Here is a 23,772-nt window from a genome sequence, read left to right as displayed (position 1 = left end):
TAAAGCAGGATTCCGTGATCCGACTATTGAACTATTTATAAAATCGAATATATTAAAATTTACAAACATAGTTAAGTTTTAGGAATAAGACTTTGGAATGATCTCACTGATGAATTGAAGTTAATTAAAACTCTGTCTAAATTATAATCAAGTATGAATTCACTCATACATATTGATGGATTCAAGATATATATTCAAGTTATGTTTATTAATCTCACTGTGCATCTTAAAGGTAATGTAATGTTCACTCTTATTATATTCATTATATTCATTATATTAACTATGTAATCTGCACTAATATCTGTTCTTGAGTCTTGCAGAAAATGTCTTGTGAAATTTACAGGACCACACGGGAGAGGTCGAGGTGACTGCGAACTTGCAAAACCTTGTCCGTGAAACATCTTGGGAGGGTGTTTGCGCAAAAGGGAATGACCTCGAGAAATGCAGGAACAGAATGTATTTTTATTTGAATTTCGTAATTTGTTTTACGCACTGCTTGCTAAATATATTTCCCCCTCCCCTCGAGAGTGGGCAGTGCATTTGTAACCAGGGTTCCTAATTCTAATAAAAGGAGGTGAAAGGTGGTGGAGACTTCAGGAGGTTGTAATCTGAGGTTGTAATCTGAAGGTTTTGCCTCCCCGTCCTTTCTCCTCAATATTGAGACAAAATAATCTCTCTTGTCTTCTCTTCTCTTTTGAACTGTAACTTAGGTTAAAGGTGAACCTATCACATACACATTGCAGTAGGTTATGAGAGCCAAGATGTCTGTGTTTAAGATAATGATATAAGTAAATAAATTGTGTTATGTTATGGTACTGTATTGTGGAGTTAAGTGTTGGTCAGGATGGGTTTACATAAGCATGAGGCTTCAGTCCAATCCTTTTTTGGTTGTAATTAATGAAGGAAATGTTTTGTTTTGTCTTTTTCAAAAAAAGACAAATGTAAACAACCAAAATAAAATATATTCAATGGAACATACGGTATCTTGGTATGCCGATGAGTTGTTGTTTGTTAAGCACTCCCTACCAATCATGATGTCAGTACTGAAGGACTTTGGGATAGTATCGGGATGTTTTTTTTTTTTTTTTTTCTAAAAGTACCCTTTTTTAATTAAGAACACATTGAAACAACACTCTCTCCCCATCTCATTAACATTTTTTTTTTCTTTTTTTTTTTTTTTGTGCCTGTCATGGTCTACTGCAATTTAAAATTTTACATAGACTACATCTGTCAAAGGTGCGACTCTCCAAAATTTCACCTGGAGTGGATACAGCTGTGACCGCTGTGGGCAGGATCAAGCCTCACTTGCGCATACCTTTTGGAGTTGTCCAAAAATATCCCCCTATTGGACAAAAATATTTCATATGCAGTCAAATGTTCGTCAATTGCGGTTTGATCCTGATCCTGTGCTCGCACTGTTTGCTGTGTCCCTTTTCGGAATGAACAAAAATCATTTGTCAAATTTGTAACATTATTGGCTAAAAGACTCATCTTATTGAATTGGAAACAAAAGAAACACATTTACATAAATTATTTAATTAATCTATTGCACGTGTGTCAAACTCAAGGCCTGTGGGCCAAATGTGGCCCGGAACGTCATTTTATGGGGCCCGCAACAAAGTAAATTAAATGACATAAAATATCAGTTTAGCAAGAGATACACAGTTACACAGCCATTTTTCCATATCTATCCAAATCCACATGCTATATTTGCAACCTAAGTAATAAATATAGAAACAGGTAATTAACAAGATTAAAAAGTAGTTGCATTTATTTTACATTAGATTTGCTTACATTTAGTTACATTTACTTAGTTACATCTGGCCCTTTGAGAGCAACAATTTTGTTGATGTGGCCATCTGTGAAAATGAGTTTGACACCCCTGAGCTATTGTATGACATAATGAAACACGTCCAACTAGACAAAAATTTTATTTGAACTTAGAGGGAAAGTGGACACTTTACATTTGCCTATTCACGTGTTTGTGCTGCAGAAACATCCCATGTCAAGTTAAGAGTGTTACCTGAACCCCGCACCCTCCCTCTTTTATGTTTTTATTTTATTTGTTTTTATTTATTTATTTTATTATTATGTCTGCTACCTTCTTTATGTAATTACTTTTATTGATTTCATAATTATTATCATTATTATCATCATTACCATTATTATTATTATTATTTATTATGTTTTTTACTGTACCTATTAAAAATTTTTTTTTTTTTAAAGTGAAAAGTGCCTAAGAACTGTTAATGTAGTCTGTAGATCATGGTCTGTGTTGTTCCCTTCGTTTTGTTGTTTTTTTGTAGTTTTTTTTTAAATTTGCATCAATTTAAGCAAATTGGATATATTGTGATAGCCCACAATAATATTGTGTGACTTTTGACAATATATTATCATAATAATTAGGTTAATATATTAGGTATCATCACTAATACTGAATTACTGAAGGTCTGTGCTCAAAACTGTCAGTGGAAAATCATCTAATGAAAACCAGAGGGGTGCATCCAGTCTATACTCTGTATCAGTGGTCCCCAACAAGATTTTCATTATATATCTACAGACAAGCTTATTAGCACGTCATGAGGGATGGGTGAAAGTATCGTCGGAGAAGATGCGGTCGCTGATAAATTATTTACTGTTTTAGTGCAGCCCGGTAGCAAATGTGTAACGGCCCGGTACCGGTCCCCGGCCCGGTGGTTGGGGATCACTGCTCTATATGATGGGTATGTACCTCTGCAACAAATATGAAAAATGAGCAAGAGGGAACAACTGTATGGTAGACTTTGCTGTATACAGAGATTTTGCACTGATTTTGACTGATCATTATGTCAAATGATAAATGATAAAATCCAAGATGGCGCCACGTACGGTCGCCCTGGTGATTTGGTGCGCCCTTATTTGTATTGTATGTATTTGTATTTATTCAGTGTGTTTATGTTGTACTTTTTCACCGAATCAAGTTCCTAGTTTGTGAACTGTGTTCACAGACCATGGCAATAAAAGTCTTCTGATTCTGATTCTGATGTTATAATTTACACAATTTAAATCACAATATTAATCTAAAATGACTTGAATGAACCGTATTTTCCGGGCGATAATTCACACTTTTTTACATAGTTTGGCTGGGGGGGCGACTTATACGCAGATGTGACTTATATGTGAAATTAAATTAAACTCTCTAGGCTTGTTTACCAGTATGACAATTCTATGTGTTTGCTAGTTCAATGGTGTGAACTGTGATGAAGAAGTAAGACCACACTAAACATCAGTGAAAAGAACTCTCGTGTCTCTCATGTTTGTGGACAAGCTGGCATATGTTACATTAGCGTAGCGTATCTGGCTAAAAGTTAATATCTTACGTAAAAGTACTCAGTTTGTAGTTTATGTGTTATGTTAGCCTGCTATACTGCTATTCAGCCTTTTGTTCTCTATTTTATGTATTTATATTTTATTATAACTTGCCTTTATTGATAAAATGTCTATGTCTCGGATTTTTCCCCATAAAATGCGACTTATAGTCCTGTGTGACTTACAGTGAGACAAATAAGTATTTGAACACCTTATGATTTTGCAAGTTCTCTCACTTAGAAATCATGGAGGGGTCTGAAATTTTCATCTTAGGTGCATGTCCACTGTGAGAGACATAATCTAAAAAAGTCTGGAAATCTAAAATCTAAAAAATCTGGAAATCACATTGCATTTTTAAAAATAATTTATTTGTATGATACTGCTGCAAATAAGTATTTGAACACCTGAGAAAATCAATGTTAATATTTGGTACAGTAGCCTTTGTTTGCAATTACAGAGGTCAAACGTTTCCTGTAGTTTTTCACCAGGTTTGCACACACTGCAGGAGGGATTTTGGCCCACTCCTCCACAAAGATCTTCTCTATATCAGTTAGGTTTCTGGGCTGTCGCTGAGAAACACGGAGTTTGAGCTCCCTCCAAAGATTTTCTGTTGGTTTTAGGTCTGGAGACTGGCTAGGCCACTCCAGAACCTTGATATGCTTCTAACGGAGCCACTCCTTGGTTATTCTGGCTGTGTGCTTCGGGTCATTGTCATGTTGGAAGACCGAGCCACGACCCATCTTCAATACTCTAACTGAGGGAAGGAGGTTGTTCCCCAGAATCTCGCAAGACATGGCCCGGTCATCCTCTCCTTAATACAGTGCAGTCGTCCTGTCCCATGTGCAGAAAAACACCCCCAAAGCATGATGTTTCCACCCCCATGCTTCACAGTAGGGATGGTGTTCTTTGGATGGTTCTCATCATTCTTCTTCCTCCAAACACGGCGAGTGGAATTAAGACCAGAAAGTTCTATTTTGGTCTCATCTGACCACATGACTTTCTCCCATGACTACTCTGGATCATCCAAATGGTCACTGTCAAACTTAAGACGGGCCTGGACATGTGCTGGTTTAAGCAGGGGAACCTTCCGTGCCATGCATGATTTTAAACCATGACGTCTTAGTGTATTACTAACAGTAACCTTGGAAACGTGGTCCCAGCTCTTTTCAGGTCATTGACCAGCTCCTCTCATGTAGATCTGGGTTGATTCCTCACCTTTCTTAGGATGATTGAGACTCCACGAGGTGAGATCTTGCATGGAGCCCCAGTCCGAGGGAGATTGACAGTCATGTTTAGCTTCTTCCATTTTCTAATAATTGCTCCAACAGTGGATCTTTTTTCACCAAGCTGCTTGGCAATTGCCCCGTAGCCCTTTCCAGCCTTGTGGAGGTCTACAATGTCTCTTGTGCATTTTGACAGTTCTTTGCTCTTGGTCTTACTGATTGTATGGAGTGGACAGGTGTCTTTATGCAGCTAACGACCTCAAACAGGTGCTTCTAATTTAGGATAATAAGTGGACTGGAGATGGATTTTTAAAGTTGGACTAACAGGTCTTTTAGGGTCAGAATTCAAGCTGATAGACAGGTGTTCAAATACTTATTTGCAGCAGTAACATACAAATAAATTATTTAAAAAATCATACAATTGATTTCCAGATTTTTTTTAAATTATGTCTCTCACAGTGGACATGCACCTAAGATGAAAATTTCAGACCCCTCCATGATTTTTAAGTGGGGGAATTTGCAAAATCACAGGGTCTCACTGTATATATATATATATATATATATATATATATATATATATTAAATTATTTAGCATTTTTTTTGCTGGTGTGACTTATACTCAGGAGCAACGTATAGTTCGGAAAATATGGTAATAAAAGAAACAAGTCCACTGACTTCCGTGCTAGACAACTGCATTGCCCAGTGGGAGCAGACATCGCCGTGAAAGTCACCACAACAAAGAGCCGGCAGCTATGGAGGATAGCTGCAGATCACACTAGTAAACCGCTGTTTTGTTTTTGTTTTTTTCCATTTGTACCAAAATGACTAAGCTACACTGCCAACTCCTTTCCGTATCACAGATTAAGGAAATAAAATTACAAAAACTGTTTAATTTATTGATTAGTATCTGACTATCGATATTCATGACAACCCTAGTTTCTTATAAAGTTGAATAGTGATACTTTTACTGACCCAGCAGTGAAGAACAGGAGGATGGTACATATGCATTAGTCTAGACCGAGTGTGGGGCAGGATGACCTTCAGAGCAGGTCACTGTACATAGCCCCAGGGAAATCAGAGGAAAAAGTACCTGGGGCAGAGTGTAGCACAGACAGGTGACATCCAGAGGCATTATGGGACTAAGTGGATGTAACAGAAATAAAGTAGAATTGTCGGGAGTGGACAAATTTCCCGGACAGCAGAACGGACAGCAGTCAGCCCTGCTTACATGTACAGCAGCAATCCTGCCTTTGTACTGCTGACTCCTGGTTTTGGTCAGGCTTCATCCTGGTTTATACATGGCTTATTCCTGGTTTTGGTCAGGCTTCATCCTGGTTGTTCATGGCTTACGTCTGGTTTAGTCCTGGTTTAGGTATGGCTCAGTTTAGTTCCGCTTTAGTATTTGTTCAGTCCTTGCTTAGTCCTTGTTAATTAATGTTTTAGTCTCAGTTTACTCCTGGTTCAGTCCTGGCATAGTCCTGGCCGGCCTATTCAATTAAATTTATTTTTGTAAAGCCCAAAATCACAACAGCAGTTGTCTCTTAGGGATGAATATAAGAACTGAGTTAACCAACAGAAAGTTAGAAAATCAACAATGAAATTATTTAAAAGAAAGCAAGAACATACATAAATGTCCCAGAAAATCCCGTCCTCACCCCCTCTTGTTTAGTCCTTGTTAAGTAATGTTTTGTCCTAGTTTAGTCCTAGTTTAGTCCTGGCATAGTCCAAGCATAGAAGTGGACACAGTTTTCTTACATATATTTGAGCTATGTGTCTCTCCTACTTCGCAACTGTCATGCAGTCAGGTGTGGGGAGTTCACCCAGAAACAAGCACGGTGACACATTATTCAATATGAAAAGTGGCTTGCCCGTGGACTAGGTCTGAACTGTTAACCCCGTGGCCCTCTCACACACTCACTAATGTGAGCTTGATCATAGGGTATACAAGGGTATCCTTACCTCCAGCATCTCACTTAGGCGTACGTCTGTTCTTTGCTGCAAAGACAAAAGGTGACATACACATTATAGTCTGACAGAAGGGGACAATAAGCAAATATGCACAAGGCTTTCTAAATGAGTTTAACCTGGACATATGAACAGATCCATCCAAACACTCACGGTAAGAGAATGTAGTTGGAGACTTAGGAAACATGTGGTAAAATTTGTGTTGTAACAAAGAGTAAAATTCTCTCAGTTACAATGCCAAGGAAACAGCGCAATACTCAAGACCTATTTTGATACCTCAAGGATCCTAAAAACACTTTTTTTTATACAACACAACACTATACAAAATAATAGTAGTAGCTTCATAAATGTTGTTATACTAGTTCTGATATGAATCAAGACCAGACTAAAACTATTCAGGAACACCTAAGTTATAGATAGGGATGCACCAATATGATACTGCTATCGGATATCGGTAGGGATATTGAAAATTTTTGGTGGTTGGGATATCGGTTCCAAGTTATCGGTTCAGCCAATATGCCTATTACAGCATTACTATGAGAGGAAGAGAGACATGACCTTGCTTCACTCAACTGTCTCTAATCAACTTTACATATACTCCACCAATGCACAACAAGTACAGAACTGATCAGCAGAATTGTTACTACCGGCTGTTCAGTTTATGAGATTTTTAGAAACATAGGCCTATTTTCATTACTATATTAAAGAAAACCTATTGTGTCTGCTATATAGTTATAATCTATGACACCCATGTTATAATTTCCACATTTTTGCAATATTCATCTAAAATTACTTTTTTTAAAAAAAAAAGAAAAAACAAGTACGCTGACTTCTGTGTTAGAAAACTCCAGTGCCCAATGGGAGCTGACGTCATCACTATAAAGAGTTGGCATCTCCGATGGATAGCTTCAGCTTCATGCTAGCAAGCAGGTGATTTTTTTTTCATTTTTACCAAAATGACTACACAATGCTGAAGAATCCTGTGTGTCTTACTGATGAAGAAAATAAAAATATAAAATATAAATTGGTGTAATAAGATAATTTACTGGCCCAAAACATTTCATAATCTCAAAACTTGTGTTTTGTCACTGCTATAACAGCTTTGAAAAAATACATTTGGATATTTTCTTTTACCTTATATATATATATATATATATATATATATATATATATATATATATATATATATATATATATATATATATTCATATTCTCTGTCTTAGCATCAGTTAATATCTGGTATCAGCAGATAATTAAAGTAATATTGGAACAGAAAAGGCTGGATCGGTGTATACGTAGTTATAGGTTTATACTTTTTTTACATTTCTGGGTCAAGTGAAAGCATTCAGCATGTACCACAACTCCTTGCAAAAAAGTAGCAGTTTTATAAATGTTACTAAGATGTTATACTAGTTATAATATGAATAATGACCATCTGGTGAGTATCTGGTTTAGTGTTTTTTGTTGTTTTTTTGACAGCCAGAGGTCAAAACGTGCAGCATTTTGGCATGTATTACACACTGAATATACTAAAGCATTTACCTGAAAACAGCAGAAGCATTCACACATTGTACCATGTGTATATATTTTAAGGTAGTCGTACTCTGATGGTATATGTATGCTCCATATGAACTGTGCTTAAATGTGAATTTAAGTATTCTGTGTAATGTGCAGGTACTTAGTAGATAAAGCATAAAAAGAACAGAAACTAACCGTGTGCAGCTTTGTTATACTTCCTTTTATAAATGATTATAGATGACACACTGAGATTGAAATGGGCTAATCTTTAAAACAGCAATTCAAAAGAATTGCCAACTCAAATAATTACTCTACACTGTTCTTCTACTGCACAAGAAAATCTATTGCATTTTCTGGTCCATGTACATTTACTTTCACTGCGTACCTTCTCCTAACTAGCTATATTAGATCGGTTTCAAGGTGTGTACTGGTTTAGTATCTCAGTATTACTTAAGTATTAGTTTAGTCCTTGCTTAGTCCTGGTTAAAGGGTTTGTACCAGATGCCCATATAATTGTGGAAATGTCACAATATATCTTGCCTCAGTATAGATATACAGTATATGTAGCTCTTGGGGTAAAAATGAGTCAGCTGTGTGCTACCTGCAACCAATTATAAAGCATTTTATTGTCTGATCATCATGGTAATGCTAACAACAACTAGCATGCTAACAGTGCATTTCGTAATGGCAAAACTCAGCTTTGGTTTCTGTTCAGAAAAGTGCTTATAAAGTCACCGGGGTGAAAAACTAGTTTGCTCTAAATGCAAAAATTAAGGGAGTGAAGTGAAGAATAACTCAGTGCAAATGATCCTGGATAAGTCCCGTTTAAAATCAGGCTGTGTGTTGGTTTTGTATTAGTTTAGTCAAGTCTTAGTCCTGGTTTGGGTCAGGCTTTGTTTTGGTTATGTATTATTTTAGTCCCATCTTAGTCCTGGTTGAGTACTGTTTTAAGCTAGGCTCTGTGCTGGTTTTGTATTAGTTTAGTCTGTCTTAGTCCTGGTGAAGTCCTGGATTGAGTCAGGCTTTGTCTTGGCTTTGCATTAAGTTATTCTTACACAAGTATTGGTTAAGTCCTGGTTTTTGTCAGGCTTTGTATTGGTTTTATATTAGTTTAGTCCTGATTATATCCTGGTTTGGGTCAGGCTGTGTATTGGTTTTGTATTAGTTTAGTCCTGTCTTAGTCCTGGTTAAATCCTGTTTGGGTCAGGCTGTGTGTTGGCTCAGTTTAGTACTCTCTTAGTCCTGGGTTGGGTCATGCTTTGTGTTGGCTTTGTATTAGTTTAGTCCTGTCTTAGTCCTGGAAAAGACCTGGATTGAATCAGGCTTTCTCTTGGCTTTGTAGTCGGTTACTCTTACTCAAGTATTGGTTAAGTCCTGGTTTTTGTCAGGCTTTTTGTTGGTTTCTATTAGTTTAGTCCTGGTTATGTCCTGGATTGGGTCAGGCTGTGTATTGGTTTTGTATTAGTTTAGTCCGGTCTTAGTCCTGGTTAAATCCTGGTTTGGGTCAGGCTGTGTATTGGTTTTGTATTACTTTAGTCCTGTCTTAGTCCTGGTTAAATCCTGGTCTAGGTCAAGCTGTGTATTTGTTTTGTATTAGTTTGGTCCCATCTTAGTCCTGGGTTCGGTCAGGCTAAAACAGAAACATCATGGGAGGATGTTTGTGCGAAGGGGAAGAGTGACCTTCTGGAAATGCAAAAACAGAATATATTTCTCTGTAAATTTCGTCATATGTTTTTACACTGCTTGCAGAGTATATGTCCCCCATCCCTTCAGAAGTAAGCGGTGTATGTGTTTGTAACTAGGGTTTCCTAACTTTAATAAAAGGAGGAGAAACACGGTCTGGGCCTTCAGAAGGGGTGCGAGGTGACTTGTAACTGAAGGTTTTTTGCCTCTCCGCTCTTTCTCCTCAATATTGAGACAAAATAATCTCTCTTGTCTTCTCTTCTCTTTTGAACTGTAATATAGTCAGTCAGTAATCAGTTATGTAGTATTTTAGTCCCGTATTAGTCCTGCTTGAGTACTGTTTTAAGCCAGGCTTTGTGTTGTTTTCTATTAGTTTAGTCCTGGTTAAGTCCTGGTTTGTGTCAGGCTGTGTGTTTGCTTTGTATTAGTTTAACCGTTGTTAAGTCCTGGTTTGGGTCAGGCCTTGTGTTGGCTTTGTATTCGTTTAGTTCTGTCTTACTCCTGGTGAAGTCCTGGTTAACATAAGGTTGTGTGCTGTTTTTTGTATTAATTTAGTCGTGTCTTAGTCTTGGTTAAGTCCTGGTTTGTGTCAGGCTGTGTGTTGGTTTTGTATTAGTTTAGTCTTGTCTTAGTCTTGGTTAAGTCCTGGTTTGGGTCAGGCTGTGTGTTAGATCTGTATTACTTTAATCATAGTTAAATCCTGGATTTGGCTTTGTGTTGGTTTTGTATTAGTTTAGTCCTGGTTAAGGCCTGATTAAGTCCTGGTTTAGGTAAGATTGTGTACTAGTTCAGTATTATTTTAGTCCTTTCATAGTCCTGGTTAAGTCCTGGTTTGGGTCAGTCTGTGTGTTGGCTTTGTATTAGTTTAGTTGTGGTTAAGTACTGGTTTGGGTCAGGGCTGTATGTTGGTTTTATATTAGTTTAGTCCCGATTGGCTTAGTATTAGTTATGGTTAAGTCCTGGTGTCGTCCTAGTAAAGTCTTGGTTTGAGTCAAGGCTATGTGTTGGTTTTGTATTAGTTGGGTCCTGTCTTAGCCTTATGCAAACCAGGACTTAACTAGGACTGTGTGCTGTTTTTGTATTAGTTTACTCATGTCTTAGTTCTGGTAAAGTCCTGGTTTATGTGAGAATGTGTGATGGTTTTGTAGTAGTTTAACCGTGGTCCTGGTTTGGGTCAAAGCTGTCTGTTGATTTTGTATTAGTTCAGTCCTGGTGATGTCCTGGTTAAGTCCTGGTTTGGGTCAGGTTGTGTGTTGGTTTTATATTAGTTTAGTCTTGGTTATGTCCTGGTTTGAGTCAGGCTGTGTTTTGGGTTTGTATTAGTTTAGTCTTGGTTAAGTACTGTGTGTTGGTTTTATATTAGTTTAGTCCTGGTTGTTTGTCCTGGTTTGACTCAGGCTATCTGTTAGAGCTGTATTAGCTTAGTCGTGGTTAAGTCCTAGTTTGAGTCAGGCTTTGTGTTGGCTTTGTATTATTTTAGTCCTGGTTAAGGCCTGGTTAAGTACTGGTTTGGGTCAGGTTGTGTATTAGTTTGTTTGTTTGTTTGTTTGTTTTTTGTTTTTTTTTATTAGTTTAGTCCTTTCTTAGTCCTGGTTAAGTCTGGGTTTGGGTCAGGCTGTGTGTTGGCTTTGTATTAGTTTAGTTGTGGTTAAGTCCTGGTTTGGGCCAGGCTTTGTGTTGGTTTTGTATTAGTTTAGTCCTGTCTTAGTCCTAGTTAAATCCTGGTTTGAATAAAGCTGTGTGTTGATTTTGTACCAGTTTAGTCCTGGTTAAGTCCAGTTTTGGGTGAGGCTGTGTGTTACTTTTTTATTAGTCTAGTCCTGTCTTAGTCCCGGTTAAGTCTGAGTTTGGGTCAGGCTGTATATTGTTTTTGTATCAGTTTAGTCGTGTGTTAGTCCTGGTTAAGTCCTGGTTTGGGTCACGCTTTGTGTTGGCTTTGTATTAGTTTAGACCTGGTTAAGTCCTGGTTAAGTCCTGGTTAAGTCCTGGTTAAGTCCTGGTTAAGTCCTGGTTAAGTCCTGGTTAAGTCCTGGTTAAGTCCTGGTTAAGTGCTGGTTTGGGTCAAGGCTGTGTGTTGGTTTTGTATTAGTTTAGTCCTGTCTTAGTCCTTGTTAAGCCCTAGTTTAGGTCAGGCGTTGTGTTGGCTTTGTATAAGTTTAGTCCTGGCTTAGTATTGGTTAAGTCCTGGGTTGTGTCAGGCTGTGTGTTGGCTTTGTGTTAGTTTAACCGTGGTTCAGTCCTGGTATGGGTCAGGCCTTGTGTTGGTTTTGTATTAGTTTTGTCCCAGTTACGTCATGGTTAAGTTGTGTTTAAGTCGTGGTTAAGGCCTGGTTAAGTCCTGGTTAAGTACTAGTTTGTGTCTGGCTGTGTCTTGGTTTTGTATTAGTTTAGTCCTGTTTTAGTACTTGTTAAATCCTGGTTAAGTCCTGGTTTGAGTCAGGCTGTGTGTTGGTTTTGTTTTAGTTTATTCTTGTCGTAGTCATGATCAAGACCTCGTTTGGGTCAGGCCTTGTGTTGGTTTTATATTGGTTAAGTCTTGGTTAAGTCCTGGTTTGGGTCAGGCTGTGTGTTGGTTTTGTATTAGTTTAGTCTTGCCTTAGTCCTGGTTAGGACCTGGTTTGGGTCAGGCTTTGTACAAGTTTAGTCTTGTCTTAGTCCTGGTTAAATCCAGGTCTGGGTTAGGGTCGACTTTGTATTAGTTTAGTCCTGTGTTGGCTAGTTAGTTAAATCATGGTTTAGTCCTGGTTTGGATAAGGCTGTCTGCTATTTTTGTATCAGTTTAGTCGTGTCTTAGTCCTGATTCAGTCATGGTTTGGGTCAGGATTTATGTTGGCTTTGTATTAGTTTATTTGTTTTAGTCTTAGTTAAGTCCTGGTTTTGGTTAGGCTTTGGATTGGCTTTGTATTAGTTTAGTCCTGGTTTGGGACAGGCTGTGTGTTGGTTTTGTATTAGTTTAGTTGTGCTTAGTCCTGGCTAAATCCTGGTTGTATCTTAGTCGTGGTTCAGTCATGGTTTGGGTCAGGCTTTATGTTGGCTTTGTATTAGTTTAGTCCTGTTTTAGTCCTGGTTATTTGCTGGTTAAGTGCCGGTTAAGTCCTGGTTAAGTCCTGGTTAAGTCCTGGTTTGGGTCAAGGCTGTGTGTTGGTTTTGTATTAGTTACGTCCTGTATAAGTCCTCGTTAAGCACTGGTTTGGGTCAGTCGGTATGTTGGTTTTGTATTAGTTTAGTCCTGGTGATGTCACGGTGATGTCCTGGTTAAGTCGTGGGTTGGGTCAGGCTGTGTGTTAGATCTGTATTAGTTTAGTCATTGTTAAGTTCTGGTTTGGGTCAGGCTTTGTGTTGGCTTTGTATTAGTTTAAACCTGGTTAAGTCCTGGTTTGGGTCAGGCTGTGTATTAGTTTTGTATTAGTTTAGTCCTTTCTTAGTCCTGGTTAATTCCTGGTATGTGTCATGCTTTGTGTTGGTTTTGTATTAGTTCAACTGTGGTTAAGTCCTGGTTTGGGTCAGGCTTTGTGTTGGTTTTGTATTAGTTTAGTCCAGGTGATGTACTGGTTAAGTCCTGGTTTGGGTCAGGCTGTATATTGGTTTTGTATTAGTTTAGTCCTGTCTTAGTCCTGGTTAAGTCCTGGTTTGTGTCATGGCTGTGTGTTGGTTTTATATTATTTTAGTCCTGTCTTAGTTCTAGTTAAGCCCTGGTTTGGGTCAGTCAGTGGGTTGGTTTCATAATAGTTTAGTCCTGGTGATGTCCTGGTTAAGTCCTGGTTTGGGTCAGGCTTTGTAATGGCTGTGTATTAGTTCAGTCCTGGCTAAAGCCTGGTTAAATCCTGGTTTAGTCCTGTTTTAAGTCAGGCAGGTTGTGTGTTGGTTTTGTATTAGTTTGGACATGTCTTAGTCCTGGTTAAGTCCTGGTTTGGGTCAGGCTGTGTGCTGGCTTTGTGTTAGTTTAGTCCCAGTTAAGACTTGGTTAAGTCGTGTTTAAGTCCTGTTTAAGTCATGGTTAATTTCCAGTTAAGTCCTGTTTAAATCCTGGTTTGGGTCAGGCTGTGTGTTGGTTTTGTATTAGTTTAGTCGTGTCTTAGTCCTGGTTAAGTCCCGGTTTGGGTCAGGCTTTGTGTTGGTTTTGTATTAGTTTAGTCCCGGTAAAGATCTGGTTAAGTCCGGGTTTGGGTCAGGTTGTGTGATGGTTTTGTATTAGTTTAGTCTTGACTTATTCCTAATTAAATCCTGGTTTGAGTCAAGCTCTGTGTTGGTGTTATATTAGTTTAGTCCTGGTAATGCCCTGGTTAAATCCTAGTTTGCATCAGGCTGTGTGCTGTTTTTGTATTAGTTTAGTCGTGTCTTATTCCTCGTTAAGCCCTGGTTTGGGTCAGTGGGTGTGTGGGTTTTGTATTAGTTTAGTCCTGTCTTAGTGCTGGTAAACTCCTGGTTTAGGTCAAGCTGTGTGTTGGCTTTAAATTAATTTATTCCTGGTTAAATCATTGTTAAGTCCTGCTTTAGGTCAGGCTTTGTATTAATTTACTCATAGTTAAGTCCTGGTTAAGTCCTGGTTTAGGTCAGGCTTCATGTTGGCTTTGTATAAGTTTAGTCCTGTCTTAGTCCTGGTTAAATCCTGGTTTGGGTCAGGCTGTGTGGTGGTTTTGTATTAGTTTAGTCCTGTCTTAGTCATGGTTAAGTCCCGGTTTTGGTCAGGCTTTGTGTTGGCTTTGAATTAGTTTAGTCCAGGTTAATTCCTGGTCAGGTTTGGGTTTGGGTCAGGCTGTGTTTTCGTTTTGTATTAGTTTAGTCCTATCTTAGCCCTAGTTAAATCCTGGTTTGAGTAAAGCTGTGTGTTGGTTTTTCTATTCATTTAGTCCTGGTTAAGTCCAGGTTTGGGTGAGGCTGTGTGTTACTTTTTTATTAGTCTAGTCCTGTCTTAATCCTGGTTAACTCTGACTTTACATAAGGCTGTGTGCTGTTTTTGTATTAGTTTAGTCGTGCGTTAGTCCTGGTCAAGTACTGGTTTGGGTCACGCTTTGTGTTGGCTTTGTATTAGTTTAGACTTGGTTCAATCCTGGTTAAGTCCTGGTTAAGTCCTGGTTATGTCCTGGTTATGTCCTGGTTATGTCCTGGTTATGTCCTGGTTTGGGTCAGGCCTTATGTTGGTTTTGTATTAGTTTAGTCCCGGTTAAGTCCTGGTTAAGTCTGGGTTTGGGTCAGGCTGTGTGTTGGTTTTGTATTAGTTTAGTCCTGTCTTACTCCTGGTTAGGCCCTGGTTTGCGTCAGGCTTTGTATAAGTTTAGTCCTGCCTTAATCATGGCTAAGTCCAGGTTTGGGTTAGGGTTGACTTTGTATAAGTTTAGTCCTGGTTAAGGCCTGATTCAGTCATGGTTTGGGTCAGGCTTTATGTTGGCTTTGTATTAGTTTAGTTGTGTCTCATTCCTGGGTTGGGTCAGGCTTTGTGTTTCTTTTGTATTTTATTTGTTTCTTAGTCTTGGTTAAGTCCTGGTTTGGGTTAGGCTTTGGATTGGCTTTGTATTAGTTTAGTCCTGGTTTGGGACAGGCTGTGTGTTGGTTCTGTATTAGTTTAGTCCTGGCTTAGTCCTGGTAAAGTCCCGGATTGGGTCAGGCTTTGTGTTGGCTTTGTATTAGTGTCGTCCTGGATACGTCCTGGTTTGGGTCAGGCCATAATTTGTTTTTTATTAGTTTAGTCCTGTCTTAGTCCTGGTAATGTCTGAGTTTGGGTCAGGGTATGTGCTGGTTTTGCATTACTTTAGTCATGTCTTAGTCCTGGCTAAATCCTGGTTGTGTCTTAGTCCTGGTTCAGTCATGGTTTGGGTCAGGCTTTATGTTGGCTTTGTATGTTTAGTCCTATCTTAGTCCTGGTTATTTGCTGGTTAAGTGCTGGTTAGGTCCTGGTTTGGGTCAAGGCTGTGTGTTGGTTTTGTATTAGTTTAGTCCTGTATAAGTCCTCGTTAAGCACTGGTTTGAGTCAGTCGGTATGTTGGTTTTGTATTTGTTTAGTCCTGGTGATGTCCTGGTGATGTCCTGGTTAAGTCGTGGGTTCAATTCAATTCAATTCATTTATTTTTCTAACGCCCAAAATCACAACAACAGTTGTCTCGAAGGGCGTTGGGTCAGGCTGTGTGTTAGATCTGTATTAGTTTAGTCATTGTTAAGTTCTGATTTGGGTCAGGCTTTGTGTTGGCTTTGTTTTAGTTTAGACCTGGTTAACGCCTGGTTTGAGTCAGGCTTTGTGCTGACTTTATATTAGTTTAGTCCTTGTTACGGCCTAGTTAAGTCCTGGTTTGGGTCAAGCTGTGTATTAGTTTTGTATTAGTTTAGTCCTATCGTAGTCCTGGTTAAGTCCGGGTTTGTGTCAGGCTATGTGTTGGCTTTGTATTGTCCCAGTTAAGTCTTGGTTAAGTCCTGGTTAAGTCCTGGTTTGGGTCAAGGCTTGGTTTCATATTAATTTAGTCCTGTCTTTTTCCTCATTAAGCCCTGGTTTGGGTCAGTCGGTGTGTTGGTTTTGTATTAGTTTAGTCCTGGTGATGTCCTGATTATGTCCTGGTTTGGGTCAGGCTGTATATTGGTTCTGCATTAGTTTAGTCCTGTCTTACTCCTGGTTAAGTCCTGGTTTGGGTCAGGCTTTGTGTTGCCTTTGTATTAGTTTAGTCCTGGTTAAGTCCTGGTTAAGTCCTGGTTTTGGTCAAGGCTGTGTGTAGGTTTTGTATTATTTTAGTCCTGTCTTATTCCTCGTTAAGCCCTTGTTTGGGTCAGTGGGTGTGTGGGTTTTGTATTAGTTTAGTCCTGCCTTAGTCCTGGTAAAGTCTTGGTTTAGGTCAAGCTGTGTGTTGGCTTTATATAAATTTCCATCCATCCATCCATTTTCTTCTGCTTATCCGGGGCTGGGTCGCGGGGGCAACAGTCTAAGCAGGGACTCTGCAGGTCCTGGCTCGAAGAAGCCATCAGGACAACATCATCTGCAAACAGCAGAGATGAAATCCTGTGGTTCCCAAACCAGGCCCCCTCCGGCCCCTGGCTGCGCCTAGAAATTCTGTCCATAAATATAATGAACAGAACCGGTGACAAAGGGCAGCCCTGGCGGAGTCCAACATGCACTGGGAACAGGTCTGACTTACTGCCGGCAATGCGAACACAGCTCCTGCTCCGGTCATACAGGGACCGGACAGCCCTTAGCAAAGAGCCCCGGACTCCATACTCCCAGAGCACCCCCCAAAGGACACGACGAGGGACACGGTCGAATGCCTTCTCCAGATCCACAAAACACATGTGGACTGGTTGGGCATACTCCCATGAGGCCTCGAGGACCCGATGGAGAGTATAGAGCTGGTCCAGTGTTCCACGACCAGGACGAAAACCACACTGCTCCTCCTGAATCCGAGGTTCGACTATCGGTCGGATTCTCCTCTCCAGTACCCTGGAATAGACCTTACCGGGAAGGCTGAGGAGTGTGATTCCCCTGTAATTGGAACACACCCTCCGGTCCCCCTTCTTATACAGAGGGACCACCGCCTTGCCACCGAGGAGCTTGCCAACCACCTCAGTGACTTCAGCCAGGGTGATGGACGAGTCCGCCTCTGGGTCCCCAGTTTCTGCTTCCTCCTCGGAAGATGTGACAGTGGGATTGAGGAGATCCTCAAAGTATTCCTTCCACCGCCCGACAACATCCCCAGTCGAGGTCAGCAGCTCTCCACCCGCACTGTAAACAGTGTTGGTGAAGCACTGCTTCCCCCTCCTGAGGCGTCGAACAGTTTGCCAGAATCTCTTTGAGGTCGTCCGATAATCCTCCTCCATGGCTTCCCCGAACTCCTCCCAACCCCGAGTTTTTGCCTCTGTGACTGCCCGAGCCGCGGCACGCTTGGCCCGCTGGTACTCATCAGCTGCCTCAGGAGTCCCACGAGCCAACAAGGCTCGATAGGACTCCTTCTTCAGCTTGACGGCATCCCTTACTTCCGGTGTCCACCACCGGGTTCGGGGATTGCCGCCGCGACAAGCACCACAGACCTTACGACCACAGCTACGAGCAGCCGCATCGACAATAGAGGTTGAGAACATGGCCCACTCGGAGTCCATGTCTCCAACCTCCCCCGGGATCAGGGAGAAGCTCTCCCGGAGGTGGGAGTTGAAGACCCCCCTGACAGAGGGCTCCGCAGACCCTCACAATGCGCTTGGGCCTGCCAGGTCTGTCCGGCTTCCTCCTCTGCCAGCGGATCCAACTCACCACCAGGTGGTGATCAGTTGACAGCTCAGCCCCTCTCTTCACCCGAGTGTCTAAGACACGCGGTCGGAGGTCAGATGACACGACAACAAAGTCGATCATCGACCTCCGACCTAGAGTGTCCTGGTGCCACTTGCACCGATGGACACCCTTGTGCTCGAACATGGTGTTCGTTATGGACAAGCTGTAACTAGCACAGAAATCCAATAACAAAACACTGCTCGGGTTCAGATCGGGGAGGCCGTTCCTCCCAATCCTCCAAGTGTCACTGTCGTTACCCACATGGGTGTTGAAGTCCCCCAGGAGAACAACGGAGTCGCCGGTTGGTGCACTGTCTAGTACCCCTCCCAGGGACTCCAAGAAGGCCAGGTACTCTGCACTGCTGTTTGGCCCGTAGGCCGACACAACAGTGAGAGACCTGTCCCCGACCCGAAGGCGCAGGGACGCGACCCTCTCGTTCACCGGAGTGAACTCCAACACGCAGCGGCTGAGCTGTGGGGCAATGAGCAAGCCCACACCAGCTCGCCGCCGCTCCCCGCGGGCAACGCCAGAGAAATGGAGAGTCCAACCCCTCTCAAGAAGTTGGGTTCCAGAGCCCAAGCTGTGCGTGGAGGTGAGGCCGACTATATCTAGCCGGTAACGCTCAACCTCCCGCACAAGCTCAGGCTCCTTCCCCCCCAGCGAGGTGACATTCCACGTCCCCAGAGCTGGTCTCCATGTCCGGAGATCCGGTCGTCGAGGTCCCCGCCCTCGACTGCCGCCCGGATCTCTCCACACCCGCCCCTCATGGCTCCTCCCGCAGGTGGTGGGTCCACGGGAGGACGGCCCCACGTTGTTCCTTCGGGCTGGGCCCAACCGGGCCCCGTGGGGAAAGGCCCGGCCACCAGGCGCTCGCTGCCGAGCACCCACCTCAGGCCTGGCTCCAGGGTGGGGCCCCGGTAACGACAGTCCGGGTGACGTAACTGGCCTTGTTCTTTTCCTTTTCATGGGGGGCTTCTGAACCGCTCTTAGTCAGACCCGTCTCCCAGGACCTGTTTGCCATGGGTGATGCATGAAGCCCCCGACAATATAGCTCCCAGGATCATTCGGGTGCTCAAACCCCTCCACCACGTTAAGGTGGCAGTTCGGGGAGGGTTTTATATTAATTTATTCTTGTTAAATCATTGTTAAGTCCTGTTTTAGGTCAGGTTTTGTGCTTGTTTTGTGTTAGTTTAGTCTTGTCTTAGCCTTGGTTAAGTCCTGGTTTGTGTCAGGCTTTGTATTAGTTTACTCCTAGTTAAGTCCTGGTTTTGGTCAGGCTTCATGTTGGCTTTGTATTAGTTTAGTCCTATTTTAGTCCTGGGTTGGGTCAGGGTTTGTGTTGGTTTTGTACAAGTTTATAATAATAATTATAAAAATAATAATGGCTTACACTTGTAATGCGCTTTTCAAAGCCTCTCAAAGTGCTACACTATAGTCATTATTCATTCATTTCCACACTTGGTGATGGTAAGGTACTATTGTAGCCACAGCTGCCCTGGGGCAGAGTGACGGAATTGAGGCTGCCAATCTGCGCCATCGGCCCCTCCAACCACCACCTATCATTCAAGCACACACCACTTTCATACTAGGCAATGTGGGTGAAGTGTCTTGCCTAAGGACACGACGACAGAACTTGGTCCGAGCGGGACTCCATCTCCGACCTTAGGGTTGAGGGACCAGCACTCTAACCACTGAGCCACTGTCGCCCCAAGTTTAGTCCTGTCTTAGTCTTGGTTAAGTGTTGGTTTGGGTCAGGCTGTGTGTTGGTTTTCTATTAGCTTAGTCCTGTTTTAGTCCTGGTTAAATCCTGGTTGGGGTCAGGCTTTGATTTTGCTCTGTATTAGTTCAGTCCTCTCTTAGGTCTGGGTTGGTTTAGGCTTTGTGTTGGTTTTGTATTAGTTTAGTCCTGGTTAAGTCCTGGTTAAGTCCTGGTTAAGTCCTGGTTAAGTCCTGGTTAAGTCCTGGTTAAGTCCTGGTTAAGTCCTGGTTAAGTCCTGGTTAAGTCCTGGTTAAGTCCTGTTTTAGGTCAAGCTTTGTGCTGGTTTTGTATTAATTTTGTCATGTCTTAGTCCTGGTTGAGTCTTGGTTTGGGTCAGGCTCTGTGTTGGTTTTGTATTAGTTTGGTCCTTTCTTAGTCCTGGTTAAGTCCTGGTTTGGGTCCGGCTTTTTGTTGGTGTTGTATTAGTTTAGTCCCGTCTTAGTCCTGGATTGGGTCAGGCTTTGTGTTGGTTTTGTGCTAGTTTAGTCCTGTCTTAGTCCTGGTTAAGTCGTGGTTTGGGTGAGAATTTGTGTTGGCTTTGTATTAGCTGAATCCATGTTAAGCCCTGGTTAAGTCCTGTTTCAGGTCAGGCTGTGTATTGGTTTTGTTTTAGTTTAGACCTATCTTAGTCATGTCTTAGTCATGGTTTGGGTTAGGCTGTGTGCTGCTCACCAGGGTCTTGATGGTTCTGAGGGACTTGAGCAGACCGGTCAGTAGCTGTCTCCTCCTCTGATTGGCCAACAGACCCAGGCAGGCCTCGGTGAAGCCCTCCTTAGCCCCGCCCAGTTGCCTTCACACAGGAAAAGGATACATTTACAGCAAGGTTTTAGTATGCAACACTTCTCTTTTTTTTCCAAGTAAACAATATCATATTTATCTTCCTTTGCCAATCCCTAGTCTACATGATTATTGAATGTATATTTACAATGACAAATATTGATGCCGTGTCCCAATTCAACGGTTGCACACTTCGTCAGCATAGCCCTTCGACGGGTGCAGCCGTTGAATTGGGACACAGCATAAGTGTAAAAGCACTGTTGGTCGTATAGGGCCGTTACCTTCGGGCATTGGTGCAGATGACTGCTGCCAGCTGCAGGTTGGTCTGCAGAGCGGTCACCCTCTCCAGCTCCTGCCCACAAACGCAAGCGCACGCGCACACGCACACACACACACACACACACACACACACACACGTTGATCAGGATAGCTCTAGGTTTGGGCAAGTGAAATTTAAGACCTTTTAAAGACTTTTTTAATGCTGTTTGAGTAAAAAGTAATGCTGTCATCATAGGCAAAATTAGGCAAATGTGTTTATTAAGTACATTTTTTTATAGTTAAAAATCAATAAAAAGCAATAATAATTTATTTATGATTTGATTATTTTCTTTATCATAATTATTTATTGATTGTATTTTGATCAATGATGAAGACCTCACTTCACAACAGTCCACACTAAAAACATACGCTCACTTTTAAACATGTTTTTGGCACCTTTACAAAACAGAAGAAATTCAAATCTGTTACGGGACAAAACTGTTACACTGAAGACATGTCGCCCTCATCCAAGTGGTTTCTTCTGTTCTGGTCAAGTTACTGGTTATTGCCTTATGTCTGTCTGAAGGGAAGTGCTGAAAGTAACACTAACTAAAAGTTGTTCACTCGAAAGCTTTTGTCCATTTGACTTTCTTCTGCTATGGATCATACCTGGATGACTGAGGGATTGCACAGACAATAAAACCTAAGCTAAAAATACAACTGGGAGGAAACAGTGTCCCCATCAAAAACACACACCCAGATCCTGGACTCTCTGTGCCCTATAGGCTTTAAGAAAGACATCAGTAATCATTATGTATTTCCTTCAAAGAACACATATTATGCTAAATTTTGTTTCATTTAAATAATCCAGAGGGCTCTTCTCTGCGCCTCAAAATTCCTGTTTGCACTTTGCCCAGATTGTTGGTTTATGGACTTAAAACTTATGTTGTTGTGACCCATCACTGGACTCTGCATACTCTGAACAAACACATGGCTGTATTAGCATAGCATTCGGAGAGGACAAGGGCTTCTGTTGTTTACTTTCTAATTTTTCATTCCATTGCTGACAGCGGATGGAGCCCAGAGTCTAAATGCCTCATTGGAAACAAAGGTGTAGTGAGTATATTCTCCAAATGAAGATATTATTTTAAGTTACAAAATGTGACATCCTTATCAAAAAGGGGACCAAAAGCATGTTTAAACGACGCCACAAGAATCAAGCATAATGTGTTCTTTTCACACAGACAATACGATCTTCCAAGGGTTAAAATTCACCCAGTGTTTGTGTTTAAAGAGGGGGTATTATGCAAAATGTATTTTTTCTTCCATGTTATAACTTTGTTCCCTCATCAAAACCATGCCTGAAGAGGCTCCATCCATGTATGTTTGAGTATTTTAGTGATCTCTCCCAGGCTCTATGCTAACCCTCCTCATGGTTAGCTGTAAGATTCTGTGCAATGCTCAGCCCACAAGCCTATGCATTCATGCTCCCACATGACAATTCTCCATAAATATACAAAAACATGATACAAAAAAAAACAAAAAACCTGATGCCTGGTGTGGTAGTTTCATTAGTGGGATGCATGCCGATTGTGTTGTGACAGAGCTCTGAAGGGGGAGGTACTTAACACAGGGATCAAAGGGAGGGTCAAAAACAAAAGTGAAACTTATAAAACAGGTTAAAAAGTTGTTTTTGTTGGATAAAGTATTTTCAAAATAATAAAAAGTAACATGGTGATCTAAATATGTTACATTTCATACCCCCTCTTTAAATCACACTGTCTTCTTGGAGAGTACTCAGATTTTTACAGCATTCAACTGGTGTGTTAATTATTTCTTTAGGTCAATTTGAGTAACCACTTAAGCACCAGATAAACAATTTGCAAATAGTTTGTACCTTTACATAAGCCGGCTGCTTCTCCAGGATCAGGTCTGCCACCTTCTTAGAAACCTGCGGAGGGCAGATTTTCAACTGAGAAAACACAACTATTACTATTGCAGGTGGGAATCATCCTCCATACTCTTGACATTCACTCGTATGTGCTCTGCTACTGAGGCTGTGCCACACTCTCACCCTGGGCTCAGACTGCAGGCAGTGCAACTCTGGTCCAGTGGCTGCAAGTGTACTACAAAATATGAGAGGAGCTCAGACAGCACGGCATGCAGTCGGAGGTGGTGCCACAGAGATGCCGCAGAGGTGCCTCAGAGCTCCAGCTCAAATACGTTGGATTCTATCTTTGCTGGATGCCGGAGCAGGCTGCGAGCCTTTTCCCTTAATAAATAGTTATCGCATGAACACGTGGTCTCGCGCGTGCAGCTTCAAAGGCAGTGACCGCAACAGTAGAGCCTCCGGTTCTCATGTGAGTGTCACACCGCAACTAAACCGGTCCAACGCAGTTGCAAAAGGACCAGGTGCAGTCTGAGCAAGGTGTCAACATCTGCTTTAACAATTGGAGAGGCCAGCCAGTTGTTTTAGAGGCTTGCGCGTGCGTACCAAGGACCACAGCAGGCTATAACAGCAGTGAATAAACCCGTGATAAACTCATGGAGGAATTGGATATCTGAGGAGATTTCTAGTGAGTGTGCATGTGCAGATGACAACTTTCAACACAAGTCTCTAAAAATAACTTGCTTTTGGGTTCACGTTTCTAGTGATTAGATGTTAGTTAGTAATAAAGGCAGTCATTTAATCAAACAGTGAGCTAGTTTCAGGGCTAGTTTTTTCTGTGAAATGGAGGATCTGGACACAGAAGTGAAGTGACAGCGGCTGAAGAGGAGACGGTCTGGTCTGTGACCAGTGTGTTTATGAAACAACAGTGTTAAAAGAAAAACGGCATTATTACGTGTGTGGCAAAACATATGTGGCTGTTTTGGACCTACTCCGCTCCAGGGAAATTGTGAACAATATACAAATATAACACATTGCTTACTTTCTTATAAAGGTACAAAATGTTCCGTTTCCCATGCAGCAGATGCCATTTATCACACTGAGGGAGCATAGC

The 23,772-nt window shown here is 41.5% G+C and overlaps 1 protein-coding gene across 1 annotated transcript in view; it reads right to left on the bottom strand.

Moving 5' to 3' along the window:
- The window catches only part of vps50 (VPS50 EARP/GARPII complex subunit), a 159,172-nt gene that overhangs the window by 118,241 nt on the left and 17,159 nt on the right, over nucleotides 1-23,772 (bottom strand). The window contains exons 5-8 of the mRNA XM_033991520.2: nucleotides 22,668-22,721; nucleotides 20,794-20,864; nucleotides 20,408-20,525; nucleotides 6,531-6,566 (exon numbers count right to left, since the gene is read on the bottom strand). Of these exons, the coding sequence (XP_033847411.1) occupies nucleotides 6,531-6,566; nucleotides 20,408-20,525; nucleotides 20,794-20,864; nucleotides 22,668-22,721 (279 nt within the window). The remainder of the gene's footprint in view (nucleotides 1-6,530; nucleotides 6,567-20,407; nucleotides 20,526-20,793; nucleotides 20,865-22,667; nucleotides 22,722-23,772) is intronic.

This window comes from Periophthalmus magnuspinnatus, chromosome 11, assembly GCF_009829125.3.
Source record: "Periophthalmus magnuspinnatus isolate fPerMag1 chromosome 11, fPerMag1.2.pri, whole genome shotgun sequence".
Lineage (NCBI taxonomy): Eukaryota > Metazoa > Chordata > Actinopteri > Gobiiformes > Gobiidae > Periophthalmus > Periophthalmus magnuspinnatus.
The sequence above is the reverse complement of the archived record's forward strand: the minus strand, read 5'-3'. Positions and strand labels throughout refer to the sequence as shown.